Raw genomic sequence first — 24,283 nt, 5'->3', positions numbered from 1 at the left:
AGCTAAGGCAAAGTCTTAAAGCACTTGTAAAAATAAATTGGGTTGTTGGTTGAGTGGGGTATAAACCCTGGTCAAGCAGCAACCACAATCCCTGTCAGGATCAGGCACAGGTAAGTTCTAAATTAGCATGGGCTCAACCCACTGGTAGCGTGGTGCACAGAAGTCAGGCTTAACTTAGAGGCAATGTTTAAACTGTTTGTGCAACATTTCAAACAGTAAGACAGGGAACACACACCATAAAAGAGCTCACGGACTTGGAAAAAATAGTAGCATTCAATAAATAAAACAAGACCAGAATGACAAAAATCCAATTAGTAGAACCAGAGATATTTAATTTTAAAGTTTTAGGTACAATTAGCACCGAAAGACGTAAAGCGCCAATTATGGATATCTGGTTGCGCGGGACTGGGACAAAGTCACAAGTTCAGTTCAATTGCGATGGACCACAGGCTGGATACTGGGACCCAGTTAGGCCCACTCACCAAAAGTACTTTCAAGCCTGGTTTGCGGAGCGCTGCGTGGATCAGCAAAGATGGGCTGCGTAGCTTAGGAGATGTGGCAGGTCCGAGATGTTGTGAGGCTGCGGTGTGAGGTCCTGTTGCATCAGCGCTGAGAATCCCATTGACAGAGCTTGCAAGGCAAAATCCGGTGTCAAGGACGCAAACGCACTCAGAGTGATGCTTAGGTTCTGAAGCGCTGCGAGGCTGCGATGTGGAGTCCATTGTCGTTGAGGGTGTCGTTGACGAGGGATGTGATGGCCTGCACCACGGTTGCATTATGCAGTGGCGGTTCAGAATACGATGCAAGCTGTGGTGGCGATGGGGATCTTTGCAATGGGTCCCATCAACGCGGCAGCGGTGATGCGTCAGTTCTGCTCAGGATTGCACCGCAAAGAACAAACATTGGCTCCACTGGACCCACAGGCTGGCAGAGCACCAAGGCCCTCTCCCAAGTGTCCACGACTGGGGTGGCAACACTTGGCAGGGTAGACTCACAGATGGCAGAGTCTAGGTACAGATGCAGGGTTAATGGAAGCCTGTAATATCCCAGAAGCTTCAGATCTGGAGGCTAGCCAGCTAGCTTTTGGGATCACTTGGGGTTCTTGGTTCAAGAGATGCCGGTTCAGCCCTTATCTCCTAGGCAAGAGGGCATCAGGTAGCACAGCAAAGCAGGAGTCCAGCAGAGTGCCACTCGTTCAGCAGCACAACAGTCGTCCTTCCTGGCAGAGTATCCACAGGTCCGGAAGAGTACTGAAGTGGTGCTGTCTGAAGTCCAGTATTTATACCCTGGTGTGCTGGTTCTGGAAGGTGAAAGAAACTTCTAAACAATGGCTTTGAAGTGCAAGGAATTCCCTGGCTCCCCTGCCCAGGCTCCAAGCTGGCCAGAGTGACAATGCAGGATCATTAGGCCCTCTGTGTGGACACAGGGTGCAGCTTATTCATGTTTAAGTGAAGCTGTGTCAAGTTCCCCTCTTCCGTCCTGCCAGTGATGGCTCATCTAGTCACCGCTAAACTCCCATTGTGTGTGCTTGTTTAGGAGGGATACACAAAGCCCAGCCTACAACTATATCCAGTCATATGATAAGAGTCAGGCTGCAGACACCCAATAGATAAGGCAAGAAAATGCCAACTCTCTAAAAGTGGCATTTTCAGAACTGTGATTTAAAATCCAACTTCCCCATAAATTATGATTTTAAGTTAGAATTACGGACACCAAACATGAACCAATCATCTCTTCTTATTTGAAAATTGCATTAATACAATGTAAGAAGGCAACTCCTATGTTATCCTATGGGAGAGATAGGCCTTACAGTAGTGAAAAACAAACTTGAGAGTTTTTCACTACAAGGATTTGTACAACTTAAAGGTATGTTCTACCTTTCACATAAATCGCACCTTGCCCTCTGGACTGTCCAGGACCTTCCTTAGGATTGGCTTATATGCATTTAAAGGAAGGTTTGGCCATTGCAAAAGGGGTATCTTGCCAGATCGAAATGCTGTTTAATCTGCACACACAGGATCTGTAAAGGCAGGCCTAAGGGTGGCACAATCAGTGCTGCAGAGCCACTGGTAGCATTTAATTTACAGCCCGTGGGCACAGGTAGTGCCACTTCACTGGTGACTTTTAACTAATTTAAAAAAGGCAATTACGAATAAGCCAATGTTATCATGTTTAAAAAAGAGAGAGCTCAATTACTTTAGCACTGTTTAGCAGTGATAAAGTGCACAGAATCCTAACAGGAGCAAAAACGAGGTTAGCAATAGTGGAGGAGGAAGGCAGAAAGTTGAGATGAAGACCACCCTAAGGCTGCCAAGTCTAACAAGATTTCTTTTTAAGAGCCACATAATTCTTCCAGGGTTAGTAACCATTTCATGATAGAGTGGACAGTCCATTGTCCATAGAAGGGTTATATTTTGCCAACACTCTCGCCTTTGTCAAAGAATGCATATGTCCTAAAATCAATAAAGCACGAAAAGCCACAATAACGCATATTAAACCACTATACCAGCAACTACTTTAGAAAGCAAGGGCGGTTATCTTTAAGGTGTAATGTAATTAATAAATTATTAATAAGGAAGTGCCAGGTTATTAATGAAGTAAATCTGTTCCTGGAGCCCATAAACCTCGGTTTTATTGATCTACTATCTTTCATTAGATTTATTTATAGCAAAGGGCACAAGGTTCAATGCCTTGTAAATATAGGACACTGAAAAGCATGCATGATGCAGTCATGCTGGTACTCCCCATGGTGTATGCATGCAGAGGGATTTTATTTGAAGAAATCTCCTGTGACAGCTGTCTAGCTCCACTGCGTCACCGGACAGAGCCTGGGACCAGCTCTCCCAGGCATTGACGCGAAGCACAAGAAAACTACCTTCATAGGTGTAGGAAAGTACCATCTTGCCTGGCATGTTACCCCCATATTTCACTGTATATATGTTGTTTTAATGTATGTGTCACTGGGGCCCTGCCAGACAGGGCCCCAGTGCTCATAAGTGTTCCCTGTGTGATGACTAACTGTCTCACTGAGGGTCTGCTAACCAGAACCTCAGTGGTTATGCTCTCTCTTTGCTTTCCAAATTGTCAGTAACAGGCTAGTGACCAATTTCAGCAATTCACATTGGCATACTGGAACACCCTTATAATTCCCTAATATATGGTACTGAGGTACCCAGGGTATTGGGGTTCCAGGAGATCCCTATGGGCTGCAGCATTTCTTTTGCCACCCATAGGGAGCTCTGACAATTCTTACACAGGCCTGCCACTGCAGCCTGAGTGAAATAAAGTCCACGTTATTTCACAGCCATTTACCACTGCACTTAAGTAACTTATAAGTCACCTATATGTCTAACCTTTACCTGGTAAAGGTAGGGTGCTAAGTTACTTAGTGTGTGGGCACCCTGGCACTAGCCAAGGTGCCCCCACATCGTTAAGGGAAAATTCCCAGGACTTTGTGAGTGCGGGGACACCATTACACGCGTGCACTGTACATAGGTCACTACCTATATACAGCTTCACAATGGTAACTCCGAACATGGCCATGTAACATGTCTAAGATCATGGGATTGTCACCCCAATGCCATCCTGGCATTGGGGAGACAATTCCATGATCCCCCAAGTCTCTAGCACAGACCCGGGTACTGCCAAACTGCCTTTCCTGGGGTTTCACTGCAGCTGCTGCTTTGCCAACCCCTCAGACAGGTTTCTGCCCTCCTGGGGTCCAGCCAGGCTTGGCCCAGGAAGGCAGAACAAAGGACTTCCTCCGAGAGAGGGTGTTACACCCTCTCCCTTTGGAAAAAGGTGTCAGGGCTGGGGAGGAGTAGCCTCCCCCAGCCTCTGGAAATGCTTTGATGGGCACAGATGGTGCCCATCTCTGCATAAGCCAGTCTACACCGGTTTAGGGATCCCCCAGCCCTGCTCTGGCGCGAAACTGGACAAAGGAAAGGGGAGTGACCACTCCCCTGACCTGCACCTCCCAGGGGAGGTGCCCAGAGCTCCTCCAGTGTGCTCCAGACCTCTGCCATCTTGGAAACAGAGGTGCTGCTGGCACACTGGACAGCTCTGAGTGGCCAGTGCCAGCAGGTGACGTCAGAGACTCCTCCTGATAGGCTCTTACCTGTGTTGCTAGCCTATCCTCCTTCCTAGGTATTTAGGGTCTCTGCTTTGGGGAATTCTTTAGATAACGAATGCAAGTGCTCATCAGAGTTCCTCTGCATCTCTCTCTTCACCTTCTGCCAAAGGATCGACCCCTGACTGCTCAGGACGCCTGCAAAACCGCAACAAAGTAGCAAAGACGACTACTGCAACCTTGTATCGCTGATCCTGCCGCCTTCTCGACTGTTTTCCTGGTGGTGCATGCTGTGGGGGTAGTCTGCCTCCTCTCTGCACTAGAAGCTCTGAAGAAATCTCCCGTGGGACGACAGAATCCTCCCCCTGCAACTGCAGGCACCAAAAGAACTGCATCACCGGTCCTCTGGGTCCCCTCTCAGCACGACGAGCGTGGTCCCTGGAACTCGGCAACTCTGTCCAAGTGACTCCCATAGTCCAGTGACTCTTCAGTCCAAGTTTGGTGGAGGTAAGTCCTTGCCTCCCCACGCTAGACTGCATTGCTGGGTACCGCGTGATTTGAAGCTGCTCCGGCTCCTGTGCACTCTTCCAGGATTTCCTTTGTGCACAGCCAAGCCTGGGTCCCCGACACTCTAACCTGCAGTGCACAACCTCCTGAGTTGTCCTCCGGTGTCGTGGGATCTCCTTTTGTGACTTCAGGTGAGCTCCGGTTCACTCCTCTTCGTAGTGCCTGTTCCGGCACTTCTGCGGGTGCTGCCTGCTTCTGTGAGGGCTCCCTGTCTTGCTGGGCGCCCCCTCTGTCTCCTCACGCAATTGGCGACATTCTGGTCCCTCCTGGGCCACAGCAGCATCCAAAAACCCTAACCACGACCCTTGCAGCTAGCAAGGCTTGTTTGCGGTCTTTCTGCGTGGGCACACCTCTGCAAGCTTCTTCATGACGTGTGACATCCATCCTCCAAAGGGGAAGTTTCTAGCCCTCTTCGTTCTTGCAGAATCCACAGCTTCTACCATCCGGTGGCAGCTTCTTTGCACCCTCAGCTGGCATTTCCTGGGCATCTGCCCAATCTCGACTTTGTCGCGACTCTTGGACTTGGTCCCCTTGTTCCACAGGTACTCTCATCCGGAAATCCACTTTGGTTGCATTGCTGGTGTTGGTCTTCCTTGCAGAATTCCCCTATCACGACTTCTGTGCTCTCTGGGGAATATAGGTGCACTTTACACCTACTTTTCAGGGTCTTGGGGTGGGCTATTTTTCTACACCCTCACTGTTATCTTACAGTCCCAGTGACCCTCTACGAGCTCACATAGGTTTGGGGTCCATACGTTATTCGCATTCCACTTTTGGAGTATATGGTTTGTGTTGCCCCTATACCTATGTGCTCCTATAGCAATCTATTGTAACTATACACTGCTTGCATTACTTCCTTTTGCTATTACTGCATATTTTTGGTATTGTGTACATATATCTTGTGTATATTTGGCCTCCTCATACTGAGGGTACTCACTGAGATACTTTTGGCATATTGTCATAAAAATAAAGTACCTTTATTTTTAGTATATCTGTGTATTGTGTTTTCTTATTATATTGTGCATATGACACCAGTGGTATAGTAGGAGCTTTGTATGTCTCCTAGTTCAGCCTAAGCTGCTCTGCTATAGCTACCTTCTATCAGCCTAAGCTGCTAGAAACACCTCTTCTACACTAATAAGGGATAACTGGACCTGGTACAGAGTGTAAGTACCCCTTGGTACTCACTACAAGCCAGGCCAGCCTCCTACAACAGGCCTGCAGCTCTCTGCAGCATTATTCCACCTTTCTGACACAGTCAAACTAAGTAAAATGACATGGCAAGATCTGTGCTTGGTTTGTACAGCTCCCCACACTGAACTGTTAGCTTCTTCTGACATAGCAGCGGGCCAAGCAATCGGGCAATCTCGGAGGCTACCCTCTGAGAAAAGCATTGCTCACACACAAGAGGTCGTAGCTTGGGAATGGTCCAGAAAGGGAGGGAGCACGCCTGAAATGCAACTGAATCTAATTGATTCGAGGGCATTAGGCTACACTTTCACTTAGGTGATCTGTAACAATATGCAGAGTACGGGCTCTTTTACTATGGAGTGGGCATAAATCAGGCCTATCCTACCAGCCTTCTCTGGTATTCTTGGAATACAGTTCCCTGCAGAGAGCTACGTTGCAAACTACGCCAAAATATTAAAAAGTAATGGGTAATGTTAAAGCTTAGGAAAGTACTAAGTATTGTGCATCAAAGCCATATCTAAAGCAAACCAATACAAACAAGTAACAATAACGGAAAGATGCAGACATTAATCATGGTTAAAGTACAGTATCACTCCATGCCATCTCATAGGAATCCGATTAACAGCCTCAACCACCTCGGCTGTTTTAACCTCTAATAAGATGCCTTCATTGTGGCAGTACTCAACTTAGTAACAATGGCGCCGATCAGAAACGTGACAGTGTGTTAACACTGAAGGGGCCAGACCTTCACTTCTAGCACTAGGTCCGTGCCAGATGTTCAGCGCCTCCACTGCTGTGGGTGACGTCAGTGGAAGAAGAGCACCTCCGGCAGGTGTGAATGTAAAACTCCGCTCATAGCGCCGAGGATGGCAGAAAATGCATGTTATAGAGAAACAGAATCCAGTTCCGGGTGAGCCAATAACACGGGAACACATGCACGTAACTACCACGGTCCGACACTTTACCCAACGCTCATTCCTCAATTCGAGGCCTTCCGTGGAACGGGGAGTACTGAATGAACAGCGTGAGGCACGAGGGAAATCATTATCTCTTTGACATATATTTCTGCGGCTCTGGCACCTTCCACCGCCGATTCTTTCACGCATTCTCTTACCTGGGAACCAAATTATATTGAAAGCGGTTGACCCTCCCCGTCGACAATGTTCTCAGTGAGACAGGCTGGCCAAAGTACACGTGTATGCTGCCGAAATTTTCACGGAGGATTTTTCTGGCCTTCAATAACCCCTAGAAGGAACAGGAAAATCTCAGTGAAACGCAACACAATCACACACACACAATAACCATACAAAGGGCTTTAACCTACGGACGTGGTTTCCTTTGGCTTTGGCACACCCAGGAGCTCGTATGCATAGAGGGATTCTTCCAATATCCTCTCGTAACTGATGCTGATTGGCACAAGGTAAGTGTCGAATACTTCTCCTTTAAAAAATGGCTCCATGACAACATTCAGAAGTCCTAGGCACAACAAAAACACACGGATTTATTTAAGGTCTGAAGTGGGCAACTTTAAAAACACCACGTTTATCACCACTGAAGCAAATCTTTGAAATATTCCAGCGAAGCACCAAGAGAACTTCTAAATCTGATCCTAGTTATTCTTTTAGGTACCGAAATACAGTAATGGAGCGGAATGTCACACGTGTGAGTATCTTTGCTCACTGTCACGTTTTAGCGGTGTGGGCTTGAATCTGGGCTGCGAGAGCCACTGAACAACAAAAATGTGTTGCGTGGAAATTCGCATTTAGTAGGATTTGAAGTGTTCTGCTTGTAATGGCGTAGTTCTATAGAATAAAAGGTTGCAGATGTACTTTTGTGGGGTGGCAGATGGAGTGGAAGCACTGAAGTCGTGTCATTGTAGCTGTAAACCTGTGACTACAGAGTTTTAGCTCTGAAGTAATCCTATCATGCCCATGTATTCCTGCTGCAGTATTTTCATTGAAGTGGCAGATTACTGTGGAGTTGCTTTGTATTAATTTGGCTGTGGTGCTGCGGTGTTCTTGTGATGTTAGTGCAGTAGTGCCGCAGTGGTGGTGCCTACTGCACCGAGAAGAGAAAGTAGGAGAGCCAGCGCCTGAAAGTCAGCAGCATCTCCAATAGATCAATGCGCGCTCTGAACTCTTTAGCGCTACGGTGGACACGCGGAACAACACAGAAGTACAAAGCTACAGGTGTCCCATTTCCCTTGGTAGAAGTCAAAGAAAGCCTTCAACAGTTGTTGACAAATATACTACCGTGAAGACTTTAAGATCCAGTTTATTACCACAGCAGAGTGAAATTACTAAGAGAAAAGCCCCGTTTACTGCCTTTTAGATGGCACGAAACAACTGATTTGCGCACGAAAGCGATTCACTTAATAGTCTCGAAGCCTCTCCAACAGCATTTTACTCGAGACCAAAGACTGAATTCCCTCCATACGGTTTCGATTACATACATACTTTTTTTTTTTGGTTTTAAACAAATACGATAGGACGGAAGGGCAGGGGCATCACGACTCACTCGAGACTTCGCCTCTAATGACTTTAGGCAGATCCCCAGATTCAACAAATGTAATAAACAGCATATTTGACGATGCACATCCGTACATAAAACATTCACTGGAAAGACACACAACACAGTAACATATGCTTTAAAAAAAACCTAAAAAATGCGCGGAGAAAACAGTTAAGACAAAGTTACGGTTAAAAACCATGAAAAACCCATCATTTTGGGTAGTTAAGGTCAGTTGAACAAAAAACTTACACTCGCCTTGAAAACCTTACCTCTCTTACTAAATGTACTGCTCAAAACTATACACATGATGTGAAAGATGCCATCAATAGCACTACTTGTGTCATCGCGTATCACCTTGGCATTGATGTTATACATTATTTTTGGAAGATGGCAGTGTGAATAGAGCATTATTTATTTGTTTTCATTAATTTGTATGAGACATTGCTTTTTAACAGAAAGGTAGAATGCACATTTCTGTTATTTATTGGTATAAAAATTCTGATGGCTTAAAAACTGCATTTGATCAGTGTGTTACGGTTTTCGCAGACCCAAATTAAAATTTCCCATCCGGCGGCCTATGGTATTTAGCCAAGGTGGGACTTCTGGTTTGGGCCAGCAAATAGAAAGGAGTTCCCAATAGGGTCAACAAACTTTGGATGAAATGGTGTTGGGAGAGTCCAAATCTTTGAAGGATATCAATTCATTTTTAATGCCTAGGCGGAAAGGAAACTTGTCTAGTTTTGTCCCCAGCAGGTTAACAAGAAAGCATATTAACCACCACTCATCCCACACCCATATTTAATACACGTGAGTTGCAACGTTTGACAAATAGCTGAATTTGAATGCACTCCAGGTGCACAACACACTGAAAGCTGGTGAGTCTGAATTTATGTGGGACAATACGTTTGTGACTTCTGGCTGCTATCAAAGGAAAATAATATGCTGGTAGTGCCAAGGCTGACCAGTAAAACCTTCACATAAGTAAAGATTAGATCAAACTGAATGCATCACAGGTCATCTTCAGTTGCAAGATGTTCACAAGGATCAAGTTAACTGGGCCCGACTGATTGATATAGGTCTCTAGGCAGTAAAATGCGATTCCCCACGCCCATCAGAACATAAGAGGTTCAACAGTAGTTCAAGCAGGTGTATCGGAGTTCTAGAGAAGTTCACTTTGAGGAAGTTCATTTTTTGATACTATCATCTTAGAGCACTGGGAATGGCAAGTGATACACTGCTATCCCTGTGAAGAAAGCTAAATACCTACGAGTAGTTGTCAGAACACTAATGCACATTGTGGCTTTGTCTAAAATGAAGGCTCAGCTAAGGACAATTTAAGGCTGCTTAAAAAATGGCGGACTCCCAGTTCACTACTGAAACATTTTATACGTCTTGTACAATTGTTCCTTGTGATAGTTAGATCCCCTCTGTTAAAGAGACTGGAGTGCATACATACTTTTGTTTGTTGTAGCATTTTCGCAATTATGCTCCAATCAGATGGCTTTTTTGGGTCTCATTTATCTTTGCCAAGAGACCCACTAAAGTACTGAAACCATCAGTTTAAGACCTCGTAATTTCTGTGGCATTTACATGGCAGACACAAATATGCAATTTAAATTCCCACCAACCACTGACTTTATGGGAACATTTGTGAAAAAGGAGTAGTTCCAAAAAATTACATTTTATACATTTCGGAAAGTCTTGCCTGGTAGCACCTGAAATTTCATAACAATCTGCTGCTTCTTGTCTAACTTGTTAAAAATTTAGCTTGTCGTTTTTAGCCTACTTAGAATGCTTGTGGACTCAAACAAAGTAGAAATTCAAAACTTGCCCGTAAGACCAAGGTTGTGGGCATGTACAGTACAGCAAATCACCCTTCGGCAGGGATGAGCTTGCTGTTTTGACTGAATCATATTTATTCACATAGAAACCGACTAAATCGGAATTCGACTTTTTGTATAGTAGTAAAAATATTTAAGTTGAAATCTGTGTGTGAAGGACCACAATTAAAGTGCATTGTGTAACAAGCAGATGTCTCAATTTATTCCATAAATGGGGGTGCACATTACCATTGCCTCTGGTACCTCAAAAGCCTGATACTACTGTGAGCGAACTGAACTGTAAAGCAAAGTACCACGAGTTTAGGCTCCGACCTACAGGAAGTAACAAGGTTGAACAATCAAGGCATATTCGTTGAGATTATGAAACTGCAGAACGCTTGGGTTTAGCCAACGCTTGTGTCACAATAAATGTAATGTTGAGACGGTGTTATTTCTGATAAAAAGTACAGGCTTTATTTATGTTGAGTTAAAATACTAAGTAATGTGTAGCTGCTTAATTGCACTTATAATTCTCCTGGTGAAGAATTTTGTGATGTTCTGTTAGCAAGATTACAATTTCAAGGAGGGAGATAAATGCTTACTTACAAAAGTAGCGTCTGTTTTTTTTTTTTAGAGGAGCATATGGCTAGCGGTTCAGGCTTACTCAGATGTCTGAAAGGGACATGAACGAGGTGTATTTGGGTCGCTGTTGGAAGAGGCATCACTACCTTGGTACCAGTTGTGCCCCACAGCAGGCTTTGATCCAGGACAGGGTCACTTTGGGTGCAGAAAAGGCACTGGTATTAAGGCTCCCACATGGACTCAACACCACATTGTGTGACTAGTAGAAGAAAAAAAGTAGGGCAGCTGAAGGGTGGGGGACACACATGCCGACATGCACAGTGTCCATTGCACCACATGTGCAGCTCACAGTCATACGGGGCACCAGAGGCTTTGGACAGCCCACATTTCCCTAATGGTCTGCTACATCTTCACTCTCTCCTGGGTTACCTTCCTAATCAGGTTGGAGAGTAGGTGCAAGATTTCAGTCTGGACGGTGAGTGACAAACAAAGCTGCAGTACCCCTAACAGTTGGGCTCTGGCTCTGAACTGGCAGTCTACCTCCTCTATCCAGATTGTAGCATCAACATAGTTTCCCCCTCAGGCCTGGAATATGCTGTTAATACTTCAGTGGAGACAAAGCTTTCTGCTTCTGGTTAGCACCAGTTCTCTGAGCAGGTGTACAGAGCAATTACAAGTTAAGAGGTTAATTCTAAATAAGCCAAAGAGACTACCTTATAGTAACATTTGGTACCAGGTAAACTAAACACTGAGATTTAAAGAATCAGAGTTTAGTGGAGACCAATTGCACAGTCTTACATTATTTCCTAGTGCTGGCAGTGACTACCTCCTAGAGCAGTGGTTAAGGAGGAAGCCACTGAGACATGGAGGGAATCTATAATAATTCCTATCTTTAAAAAAAGGTGAAAGAAGTTCCCCCTCAAATTATAGGCCCATCTCATTGCTTGATGCCTCGGGTAAAATTATTGGCAGGGTAATCTTGGCAAAATTAGAAGACTGGGCGGAAGAAAATTCCTTTTTTTCTGAAGCCCAACATGGGTTCCACCCGGGTCTAGGTACGACTGAGCAAGATTTAAATCTATCCCTGATCCTTGGCAAATATGAAAAGACAAGGAGAGGGGCCATACATTTGGCGCTTGTGGACCTCTCCTAGGTCTTCGACTTAGTGGACAGGGATATTCCGTGGGAGATCATGAGCCCGGAAGAGGATGATCCAGTTCTCCTGCAGATTGTAAAAAGTATACATCAAAACACTCAAATGAAGATCCCCTGTACTCAACAGGGAGATAACACGCCACTTATCATTATCAAATGCGGCACAAGGCAGGGTTGTATCTTAGCTCCTTTTTTAGTCGAGCTCGCAAGCGCTTTAAACTGTTGTAAGTACTGTTGGCTTTTAACCACGCCCATCTCTTTAATTTGTTCCTGGGCTTGCCTTCCAAAAATTCACTTGATGTAATTGGTAAATGCTTTACATTTCTCCCACATTGAGGCCGTTATTGTCATGCCTTGTAGATTGCCCCTGTTAAATTGGATTATTGCACGACTGCCAATATACTTCAGCGCGGGCAAATTATTATTTTTGTCTCTCACCTTCATGCTGCATGGCGGCCATGGCACTCACAGCGTGCACAGACACAACAGCGTGAACTCGATCTATGGTTTTGGAGCGCTGGTCACATTGTTCACACTTACCTAATCAGAGTAATTTCTTGTGACTTTTCCCTCAAAACACTTGAAATTGTTAAATGCTTTACAGTAAAACAGAAATCCTCAAAGTGAAAGCGGCTCTCCCGGCACAGCGGGAGAGCTGATATTACAATATTCACTGCACACAGGAAAATTGACCCATAATGCTTTGCAGGGCATTCATTTTACACAACAGTTTTGCTCATTACTTAGCCTGTGGTGGGGTCCTTGGACAATGGGACTACAACAAAAAGGTTCAGCATGATGCTTTCTGCCCAGGTCATCTCTGGGTCCCCACATTATGCTAGTGGGGACCCCAAAATAATAACCCCCCTCACCATTCAGTGCCTTTTTAAGCGCTCTCTTGGCTAGCTTGTGTCATAAGGGCCTTGTTTGTAATATTACTGTTAAGGGTCTGTTACCCCTGAAAATGTGCAATGCACTATACATTCTACAGGGTAAATATATGATTACACTGCATTACTTATTGCTTTTTTTTTTTGTGGCCTTGCCCTCCAGGGGCTAACTATATAGTTACATGACAATTTTCCTACAAATGCTAGTTTAATTGTGGTTTCTTCTAGGGGTTGTTCTAAGCATTACAGTCATATCAACATAATAAAATATTTGTGTCATAGAAACTTGCCCCATAATGCTTTGCAGGGCATTACTTTTACAAACCACTTTTGCTCATAACTCAGTCTGTGGGGGGTCCTGTGGTAAAGGGGGCACCCTCAAAACATTTACCATTACGTGCTCTGTCTACATAATATTTGGATCCCCACACTATGTTAGTGGGGACTCCAAAATAATAACCCCTACCACCATCCATTATCCTTTTAGCTCTCTCTTGGCTGGAACTTTTGTTTCACAGCCAGAGATATTATGTTTAATGGGCCTTGCTTGTAATAGTATTGAAATAGGCCAACTAGCTTTGGAAATGTGTAATTCACTATGTCCTCTAGGGGCTACGTACTTGTTTACACTGCATTACTTCCTCTCATTTGTTTTCATGTGGTTATGCTTTCTAAGGGCTGATTGTATGATTACATGACCATGTTTCTTACAAATGCTATTTTTATTGTGGTGTTCTCTAGGGGCTGTTCTGAGCATTGCAGTCAACATGCTATAATATTTGCAGCTTAAAAACTCGTCCCATAGGACAATGAGGCCACCTTCGAAATACTCTTTCTGCCTACATCATCTCTGGGTCCCCACACAAGGTTAGTGAGGACCTCAAAGTAATAACCCTTCCCACCATCCAGTGTTGTTTAAGCTTTCAAATAGCTATCCGTTGTTTTACAGCTGGGAGAAGCTTTATTTTAAAGGCCTTGTATCTAATATCATTGCAATAGGCCTGCTAGCCCTACAAAATGCCCTCTAGGGGCTAACTATATGGTTACACTACATTACTTTCTCCTGTTTTTTTCATGGGGTTATACCCTTTAGGGGCTAATAATACGGTTATATGACCATGTTTCCTCACCAAGGATATTTTTGTTATGGTAACCTCTAGGGACTGTTGTGAACATTACAGTCTAATGCCAAACATTTATTTCTAATAAAGGTTTATATGATCATTGTATATGTTTTAATAATCTCTCTTTATTACAATTACGAGCATGATTCAGGCCAACTTAACATCCTTATTACACTATGACTGTTTGAACACTCTTAATATGTTTGGGTGACCCTTCTAGTTTATTTCTCCTCTGTGGTTATTTTTGATTTTTTTTAGTAATTCTATTAGCCAGCCAGCAACTCTGATGGCGGGGTGGTGAAAGTGGTGTTCTTTTGGAATTAGCACAGCAGATTTATATCAGGATGCTAAATGGCAACATTTCCATTTTTTGCTGCAGATAGACGAAGAAGGTACATTGAAGTGCTTTAGTTATATGCAGATCCACTGGAATTATATGGCAGGAAAAGATGAAATTATGAGGCAGGGTTGACCAATTTATGTGATAAGAAAAGTCCAGTTATGAATTTGCAATGCCAATAGCTCTAACTCAAGTAAATGCAAGACCTATTGCATTGCACCTGCTTGTTTATTCCTATTATATATTAATGCTTTGGAAACTTTAATATCTTCTACTTGAGATGTTCCAAAAATAGGTTCCTGCTCAGTCCCAGTACTTTTATATGTGGATGTCACGGTTCTGATTGCGCACACTGCAAATGGGCAACAATAACTTTTAAATGGTTTTAATCATTTTGAGCACAAGCTAAAGCTCAAGGTGAACTAGAAATCTTAGGTCATGACTTAGGTCCCGAGGAATATCTGACCGAGAAACATTTTTATTGAGGGAATGGAGATTTTAAAGACGAGAGATTTTAATTATCTAGGCTTACTGTTTAGTGAGAATATGCAGTGGGACAAACTAATAACTCAGAGAAGACCGGGATGGAGGCTTCTTGTGAGTCATACTTTAGATCTGCAAGGAACCTAGGCCATAAGCCCATAGCAGAAATGATTACGCTTATAAAAGTAAAGTTATTAATGCGGGCACATATGGAACAAGAGTCTGGGACACAACACCTGCACCTCTACAACGTGCAGAAAATAAATTCTTAAATAGGCTATTAGGGACCCCAATGGCCACCCTAAATTTTGTTACCCTTCATGAACTAGAGGTGGATATTTTGTAAGGCAGGTTTGGCCTGGCCCTAACTCACAAGTGGATTCAAATTTGGACCTCAATAGAATTGGATTTTACCCACCGTAGTGTCAAAGATTGTCTAATGCAAAGCAATATGCAAGCCATTCCCTGGCTCATATAAGTCAAAAACTCACTGCATGATCTGGGCCTGAGTGGTTATTCTGATGAGCTGGATAAGATCTCCTCCCCCAATATCAAAAACCTGGTAAGGGAGAAATGTATTGCCTTTAAAGAAGAAGCTAGGCTTACGAAAACGCCCGAGTCGGTGATGATTCAATCATATGTACCACTGCCTACTACTATGGGTACGGAGCCTAATTTGACATGGGTTAAGGCCCATCAGCTTAGATTTTAACTCACACTGCTCCGGTTGAATAAGATCAATTTTTTGTGGCCTTCCGCTCATCAGGCACTTGGTTCCCAACCTTACCTTGCTGTCCTTGCGATGGAGGGTCACAACAGTCAACTAAGCACTTTATGCTCTTTAGCACCTTATACTCTTCCTAAAGGTCTTGGTTCTTGGGCCCGATCCTCAGAGGCAGACATTTTGATAATCATCAGGATGGCCTAGTTTGTCTTTAGCGCCTTCCGTCTCCTCTGATTTGCTGTTCACTCTTGAGTTTCATCACACAAGCATTGAAACTGAGAAGGGAATACGCCTTATAAGTGGAAGAAATGTACTTTTAAGATTGGACTATTCCAAATTCAAAATTGCACATTAGGGCTTAAATTGTATTTATCCATTTTCTACAGGGGGCATTGTAATTATCCAGTGTATAGTATGGCAATATCCCGGTTTTATTGTAATATGAGGTTTTAAATTTCTGTTTTTATTGTACTTTTATGGTCGATTGACCGAATAAAGCTAACTAATGAATGAATGACTACCACATACAGCAAAAAATGGCCTTCAGTAACACAATCCATAAATATGTCCAGGGTGTCTCTGGATGTCTCTTTTGTTTTCCAATCGTGGCTACACCATACTCGCTTCATCGTTGCAATCTTCTCTAGTCTCCTGCTGTAAAGACTACTATCATTTAATGGCAATTCGTTGGTATAGGGCACCTGTGTTTGTGTTCTTTGTAAGCTATGAGCCCTACAAACAGGCCTAGTACTTCTAATGCTCACTTCCTGGGTTTAAGTAGCATTTTAATTGAATCTTGAAATACAGGCGTTTCTGCAGTGTGGCATGAGATGTCATTCAAGCATTAATGTAACAACTTGGCACCCACTTCAATTGTGTTGCCAGATAGTACAGCTCGTAGTCAGAGGCGGTGAGGAGGCCACTCTTCAGATGAGAGACAGAAATTTACCAAGGTCACTCTATGCCTTCCCCCATCCCTAGATCAGGTCCGAAAGTACAGAGTTTAATTTCCTAAAAAATCTATCTTTGCATTCTGATCGGTAAGATAGTGAAGTAAAATAATAACCACTGCATGCATTCTGATGTTTGCAGTTACCGTACAACTGGATAAGAAGTGGGGTAAAGTGTTGAGCTAAAAAGGCAATGAAGGATTGGAACCTCCTGATGTCCCAGTATATGCCCCTATATGATTATTTCAGGCCTTTGACGGTTCCTCTAAGTCACAATATAGTGCACATACTTAAGACAATCAGTAGTATTTGCTTTTAATTTAATTTAATACAATATATGAACCATCTTTAAAAAAGAAAAAAAAAAAAATTATACACATGTAAGAAGTTGGCTCTGTATATCCTATCTCAAAGTGAGAGATAGTGTGCACAGAGTCCAAGTGTTACCCTTAGAGGTCAGATAGTGGCAAAATTAGATAATTCTAATGCTCTATTTTGTGGTAGTGTGGTCGGGCAGTAGGCTTATCAGAGGGTAGTGTTAAGCATTTGTTGTACACACACAGGCAATACATGAGGAACACGCACTCATAAGAGTTTACTCCAGCCAATAGTATTTATACAGAAAAATATATTTTCTAAATTTATTTTTAGAACCACAAGTTCAAGATTTGAAGTAAAAACATAAAATGCCAGGTACTCCACACAGGTAAGTTAGGAACTTTGAATTAGAGCAATAACATATACAGGTTTTGTTAAAATGGCAATAAGCTATTTTAAAAGTAGACAGTGCAAAAATCAACAGTTCCTGGGGGAGGTAAGTATTGGTTAGATTGTGAGGTAAGTAAGACACTTGCAAGTCTCAGTTCCTGGGCATAGGCAGCCCACCGTTGGGGTTCAAGGCAACCCTAAAGTTACCACACCAGCAGCTCAGGGCTGGTCAGGTGCAGAGGTCAAAGAGGTGCCCAAAACACATAGGTGCCTATGGAGAACAGGGATGCTCCAGTTCCAGTCTGCCAGCAGGTAAGTACCTGCGTCCTCGGAGGCATACCAGGGGGGGTTTATTGAGCACTGGGGGGGACAACAAGTAGGCACACAAAACACACCCTAAGCGGCACAGGGGCGGCCGGGCGCAGAGTGCAAAGCAGGCGTCGGGTTTTCTATTGGTTTCAATGGAGGAACCTGGGGGTCACGCTAGCGCTGCAGGCAGGCACAGGGGGGCTTCTCGGGCCAGCCACCACCTGGGCTAGGCAGAGGGTCGCCTGGGGGTCACTCATGCACTGAAGTTCGGTTCCTTCGGGTCCTGGGGGCTGCGGGTGCAGTGCTTGGTCCAGGCATCGGGTCCCTTGTTACAGGCAGTCGCGGTCAGGGGGAGCCTCTGGATTCTCTCTGCAGGCGTTGCTGTGGGGGTCCAGGGGGGTCGTCTTGGACTACTCACGGGGTCACAGTCGCCGGGGATTCCTCCCTATGGTGTTGGTTCTCTGGATCTCGAGCGGGGGGCATCGGGTGCAGAGTGTGAAGTCTCACGCTTCCGGCGGGAAGAGTGAGTTCTTTAGAAGTTGTAGAAAAGTTGCAAGTTTGCTGCAGGCTGTTGAGCAGAGCTGCTGCTCACAGGAGTTTCTTGGCCTGTGGGGTCAGGGCAGTCCTCTGAGGCTTCAGATGGCCCTGCTCCATGTTGGATGCATCGCTGGTTGCAGATTTTCGAGTCAGGAGACCGGCCGGTAGGGCTGGGGCCAAAGCAGTTGTCTTCGATCGTCTCTGCAAGCTTGTAGGTCAGCAGTACTCCTTCGTTAGTTCAGATTGCAGGAATCTGATTTCCTGGGTTCTGGGGTGCCCCTAAATACTAAATTTAGGGGGGTGTTTAGGTCTGGGAGGGCAGTATCCAATGGCTACTGTCCTGGAGGGTGGCTACACCCTCTTTGTGTCTCCTCTCTTTGGGGAGAGGGGCACATCCCTAATCCTATTGGGGGAATCCTCCAAAACTAAGATGGAGGATTTCTAAAGGCAGGGGTCAACCTCAGCTCAGGGCACCTTAGGGGTGTCCTGACTGGTGGGTGACGCCTCCTTGTTTTGCTAATTATCTCCTCCAGCCTTGCTGCCAAAAGTGGGGGCAGTGGCCGGAGGGGCAGGCATCTCAACTAGCTGGGATGCCCTGTGGCGCTGTAACAAAAGAGGTGAGCCTTTGAGGCTCACCGCCAGGTGTTACAGTTCCTGCAGGGGGAGGTGAGAAGGAGCTCCACCCAGTACAGGCTTCGTCCCCATGTGGCCAGCAACTCGTCTGGTTGTGGCAGGCTGGCAGAAACTGGTCAGCCCCACACTAGAAGTCGGACTGGTATTCAGGGGGCATCTCTAAGATGCCCTCTGGGTGCATGTTACAATAAATTGCACACTGGCATCAGTGTGCATTTATTGTGCTGAGAAGTTTGTACGAAACTTCCCAGATTTAAGTGTAGCCATTATGGAAATGTGGAGTTCGTGTTTGACAAACTCCCAGACCATATTCTCTTATGGCTAACCTGCACTTACAATGTCTAAGGTTTTGCTTAGACACTGTAGGGGCACAGTGCTCATGCACATATGCCCTCACATGTGGTATAGTGCACCCTGCCTTAGGGCAGTAAGACCTGCTAGAGAGGTGACTTACCAATGCCACAGGCAGTGTGAGGTTGACATGGCACTCTGAGGGGAGTGCCATGTCAACTTAGTCTTTTTCTCCCCACCAGCACACACAAGCTGTGAGGAAGTGTGCATGTGCTGAGTGAGGGGTCCCCAGGGTGGCATAAGACATGCTGCAGCCCTTAGAGACCTTCCCTGGCATCAGGGCCCTTGGTACCAGGGTACAAGGGACTTATCTGAGTGCCAGGGTTGTGCCAATTGTGGAAACAAAGGTACAGTTTAGAGAAAGAACACTGGTGCTGGGGCCTGGTTAGCAGGGTCCCAGCACACTTTCAATCATAACTTGCCATCAGCAAAGGCAAAAAGTCAGGGGGTAACCATGCCAAGGAGGCATTTCCTTACAACACATTAAACAAAATGTAAAGTGGCAGTTCAGAACAGTTTACAAACACAATCTACCTGCAGAAAAGTAAAAGTTAATGAAAGTTTCCTAATAAACATGGACACACTTTGGTGAAACAAGCTCAGAGCAAGACTGGAGCTAGACTGGAGTGCCAGTGGGGGGCACTGGACCATGTTGGGGTTCCTGAGCCGTAATGCAGTGACAAAAAGAGCATGTAGCCTGGATGTCCGAGGCTAGAGTGGGGGCCAAAGAGGGAAGTTAAAAGGAACAAGGATAGTACCGTGCTGAAATACAAAATGGATGAAGATAGAGAAACTGAGTTTTCCTGGGGAAAAGACTAGTTAGTGGACATAGCTACTAGGTGTCAAAAGAGCGGTGAAGTGGCCTCCAAGGTGCAGAGAGATGCCATGGACTGTGGAAAATGCACAAAACATCACACTTTAGAATGAATAACTGTCCATTAAATTTAAGTTCCAGAGTTCCTGGGCACAAGTCGTGAGTTTGAATAATATTCTGAAGCGGGGAGAACTTAGCTGGTCAACAGCAAGATGAGGTCCAAAACTCCTCTATTAAATCTGTCAAGTCTGGTTTCAAATTGCTGCTACACCTGCTGCTTCCACTGACGTGGTGAGGGCAGTAGGATACTGAATACAGAGTGACCGCTAAAGGGTACCACACACAGATTGATCAACTAAATCACTGAAAAGGCAAATGGAGATACTTCCAGCATTAACATAACTTTTTTCCAATGGGGCATGAACACAGACCAATTCAGGGTAAGATTTGGGTAGACTGCCAATACCAAGAGGCTGACCTGCTCTGCCTTGCACAGTGTTGATTTATTTACTTTGCCCCGATTCAGGCCTGAAAGCGCCACACTCAGACTTCGCTCGGGTGCTGGTGACGCAGTGAATGAAAGAAGAACTCATACATTTAAATTCCTTCAAGAGGCTCCATGAGGCCCGGTCACATTATTCAGCAGCCGACAAGAGGAGTTTTACGAGATCTGTGAAGCCCATAGTTCAGAAGAAAGCGGAGCTCCATACAAGGCCAGTGTGCTATGAATGTCACAGCGCAAACGTGAATTGATACACAACACTAAATGTGGGTGATCCTGCAATGTTGGAACTCACTGAGCACTGGTTTATTTCTGCCCTGCATATTCAAGGGCTGGTGATGTATCTAATGCATCTGTTCACGATAGTTTCAAACTCAACTGAGGGAATTAATTACTCAACGATCCAAATATGTTATAAAGTCAGGACTGTTAAACAGAACGTATCCTTTTGCATTATTTATCACACTGCAATCATTGTATAAAGGAATGGCGTTGTGATAATTAACCAGTGGCAATGTGGTGCAGCAGTTTCCCGAATTCTCGAGGGCTGCCCCAGAATAGTTAAACACTGTATGTCCAAAAAAATACACAGTTGCATAATATTTTCTTCCATGTCCAAAAGCCAACGAGCTACCATCAAGAAATAAACCTCTAACTTCACGGCCCTTAAGAACAAAGCTTGCACACTTTCATCTTTCCCTAAGAAAAGACCAGAAAACGTGCCTTTTTTCACCATTTTAATGAATTTTAATGAAAGCTGCAATCACATGACCAAAAGGGGCATCATTAAGTTGGCAGTTCAGCTCTACAAATGAAAGAAGACCTATCGAGTAAGCCAAATGCATTGACAAAATACAATTTTAGTCTTGCACAATATTGCGGCGTAGAAAGCAGGCCTCCAGTTCGAAATTTATTATTTCACGGCACCAATTAATCAACAATAAAGAAAATAATGTTCTAAAAACTAAAATGAGAAAATGTCAAACGCTTCACAGGGAAAAACTACACATCACCTGTTACCTTAGATTCTTAATGGCAAAGATGAACTAATTTAGCCGCATATGGAGATGCACGAGTTTATCTGACTGAGGCCTGAGGAAATTTAACTCAGAGGATTTGGAGGACCATGGGCTGGTCCATTTACACGCATGGAAACAGAGGTATGTCATGTCTGGGTGGCCTTCACAGCACAAAATACAGTGGCACCGAAACCTATGCTCCACAGGGAACCGGCAAACACGGAAAATATTTCACGGATCCCTGTTAAGTACAGGCTTTGAAAACATGCTGCCAGCCCAAACCACTCAGCGGTGGTTTACCTTGGCCATTTTTTTTTTTTTTTTTTAAATCAACCCTTTATTAATGAAAGATAAAAACAAACCATTCCAACAAGTGCGCACTGCTTGCTGCACATTGCAAAGAACAGTTTCCATGACATTTCTTTCACATGCTTTTTAATAGCGAAATGGGCTTTTATTCTAAAATTCTACAATAACTACTAAATATTTTCTCATCGTTTTACTGCGGGCAACCAGTTTGGTCTAGTATTACACCTATTGTTTTCTAATAACATTGTTATATTATGTACTCTGGCCTTTTTCCTAATATTGGTCGATCGGTCTTGTACGTTAATTTTGCTTGTCCTCTAAATTGCCCAAGAGTTCATTTAAACTAGATATTTCATAGATAAAATAAGAAATAGATTTGCTCGTAATGAAGAAAAGATAACATTTCACTGATGAGCAAACAATAAAATGTGTCTTCTTAGTGACAATATACGCCAGAAGGGGAAACCAGCCTTCCATCTTCCGGAGGTTGGTAACGTAAATAGCCCAAACTGGGTTATAAAAAAAACACATGGAGGACGTTTGGTAGACGTGCCACATATATTAAAAAACATTAATAATCGCTGTGGTTTTCAGCAACCCATCACTACCATTCGCCCATCTACTTCCTAGACCTCAGATCTTATTCACCTCTCCAAACATTTTCTCTCCAGGTCCCTTCTTCCCTCAAGCTGTATATCAACATTTGGCGATGAATTTGTGACCAGTGAACTTTCGAAAAAGAAGTCTAGTACACCAAATACAAACTGTATTAAAAAAACCTCTCTGCCTTCTAGGTTATGTCCGGCAAAGCTTACTGGAGAAATTAATATATAAATGTGCACATTTTCTGAAAATGTTGTGCACTACAATTTTTCATTGCTTCAGCAAACTGAAAACATGTGCCAACTTCTATTAAAACTGTACGATACCAACTGTACTGATTTAACTATTGTAGTCAATATTTACTCTTGATTATATTTATTTAGCAGCTGGGCAAACACAAAATAATACAATTATTCAATGTATTTTTTTCGGTTATTTAAATAGTCAATGCATAGAATAAAGTACATAAATACATTTACACAGATTAGTAAAACACGGCAGACAACAAAATTGTACTAATTTAATCATAATGTTTATTCAAAGTTCACGGAACCATATACATTTGTAAAATCATAATAAAACAATAATAAAATATCCACGTTCATTATAAAACATAGGATCTGAAGCAGTTTCGCTATTTCATTGAGATCACATACATTTATAACTAAATAATAAACCCCAAGGTCCTGCAAGTTGCCTGGAGACAGGCATCGCCTTGCCCTCTTGGGTTAAGCATGTTTCTACAATGTATAAAACAACGTGCGTGGAAGCCGCATTGTTCAAAGAGCCCTCCATTTAAAGTGCAGCGAGGGGGAAATTCAACCCTCTAGGCCAGCTACCATGGCTGTCACTGTAGAGAAAGTTAGAGAAACTCGCTTAAACTTCACTAAATGAAAAACCCGTGCGGACATTCTTGGTACAAAGCAGAAAAAAACCTCCTCGGCCGGACAGAGTATCAACTGATGTCTATTGAAAGTACTTGACAATCTGGGAACCTGCCCTAACAATGGTGAATGTATTCCTGTACCCGCATGAAGGGCATAATGGAATGTCACGATTTCAGGACCTCAAATTCTCCATTCAGTTTGAACAATCTATGGGCCACCTATTTCCAGAGACGAAAAGATCGGTGCACATAATGTTCAAGTTAGGTGCGCTAGAATTAAAGACATATTAAAGCTCATGCTGAACCGCTTGGAAATGCAAGCAAGGAGAAGATGAGGCCATCTTGCACTTAATGCTGCTGTGTACCAACTACTAGAGGGCGAACAGGCTTTATCTACGCCTCCTCTTTATCAAATACAATAGAAGACACTGTAAGGAAGTATTGTTCTTATGTCTCCGAAATGATTTCTAAGCCATTTTTGTTTTAATCCTGTTGGCTCCATACATCTATGCCGCCTGAAAAACTATTAAACCTATTTCCCCAGAAGCCCCTTGCCTTCATTGAAACAGGGGTTCTGATCATTACTAAGGATGACACTAAGCATTATACCTTGCCCACAGGCCACTTTATTCCAGTACAAGGGAAACCGAGTGAGATGTTTAGCACTCAAGGCCATATTGCAAATACCCTAGCAGAGGTGATCACCTGTAACACTTTTTAGTATTACGCACGTACCTTACATCAGCTTGTTTTGACAGGAAAGGGGTGAGCACTCGCATTACGTTTTAGTACCTAACCTGAGCAATTTATGTCAGCTTACTTGCACAGCAGGGGGTTGAGAGATGCATTTGCACCCCAAGCCGTAATGCATATACGAATGCAGGGGATTTTGCTCATAGCACTCCGTTAAGTGTTATGATTGCTGTACTTGAACAGTAAGAGGCGATGAAGATGCTTTGTTAATAACCACATTATTATGAAGTATATACTTTAGGCAGTGATATAGTAATGTAGTACTAAATCAACAATCAGTTACTTGATGAGGAGCAGATATTAGAGCCTCAGACAACTGAATTGTTTCCCCTCTATTCCCTGTTGGCTTAAGTGCTATTTTTATATAATTTAGTTAGGTTTACAACAAGGCCTCATAATGTACAGCACCGCCCTCTGCCTGGCCAATTTTGAGGAAAATATAGCCTGCTAAAT

At 43.8% G+C, this 24,283-nt stretch overlaps 1 protein-coding gene across 4 annotated transcripts in view; it reads right to left on the bottom strand.

The window, feature by feature from the left end:
* The window catches only part of GNPAT (glyceronephosphate O-acyltransferase), a 443,941-nt gene that overhangs the window by 284,307 nt on the left and 135,351 nt on the right, over window positions 1-24,283 (bottom strand). For all 4 annotated transcript variants that reach the window (XM_069235014.1, XM_069235013.1, XM_069235016.1 and 1 more), the window contains exons 7-8: window positions 7,152-7,303; window positions 6,942-7,072 (exon numbers count right to left, since the gene is read on the bottom strand). In XM_069235014.1, the coding sequence (XP_069091115.1) occupies window positions 6,942-7,072; window positions 7,152-7,303 (283 nt within the window). The remainder of the gene's footprint in view (window positions 1-6,941; window positions 7,073-7,151; window positions 7,304-24,283) is intronic.

This window comes from Pleurodeles waltl, chromosome 5 (assembly GCF_031143425.1).
Source record: "Pleurodeles waltl isolate 20211129_DDA chromosome 5, aPleWal1.hap1.20221129, whole genome shotgun sequence".
Taxonomy (NCBI): Eukaryota; Metazoa; Chordata; class Amphibia; order Caudata; family Salamandridae; genus Pleurodeles; species Pleurodeles waltl.
Note: the sequence above shows the minus strand (reverse complement) of the source record. Positions and strands in the feature narration are given on the sequence as shown.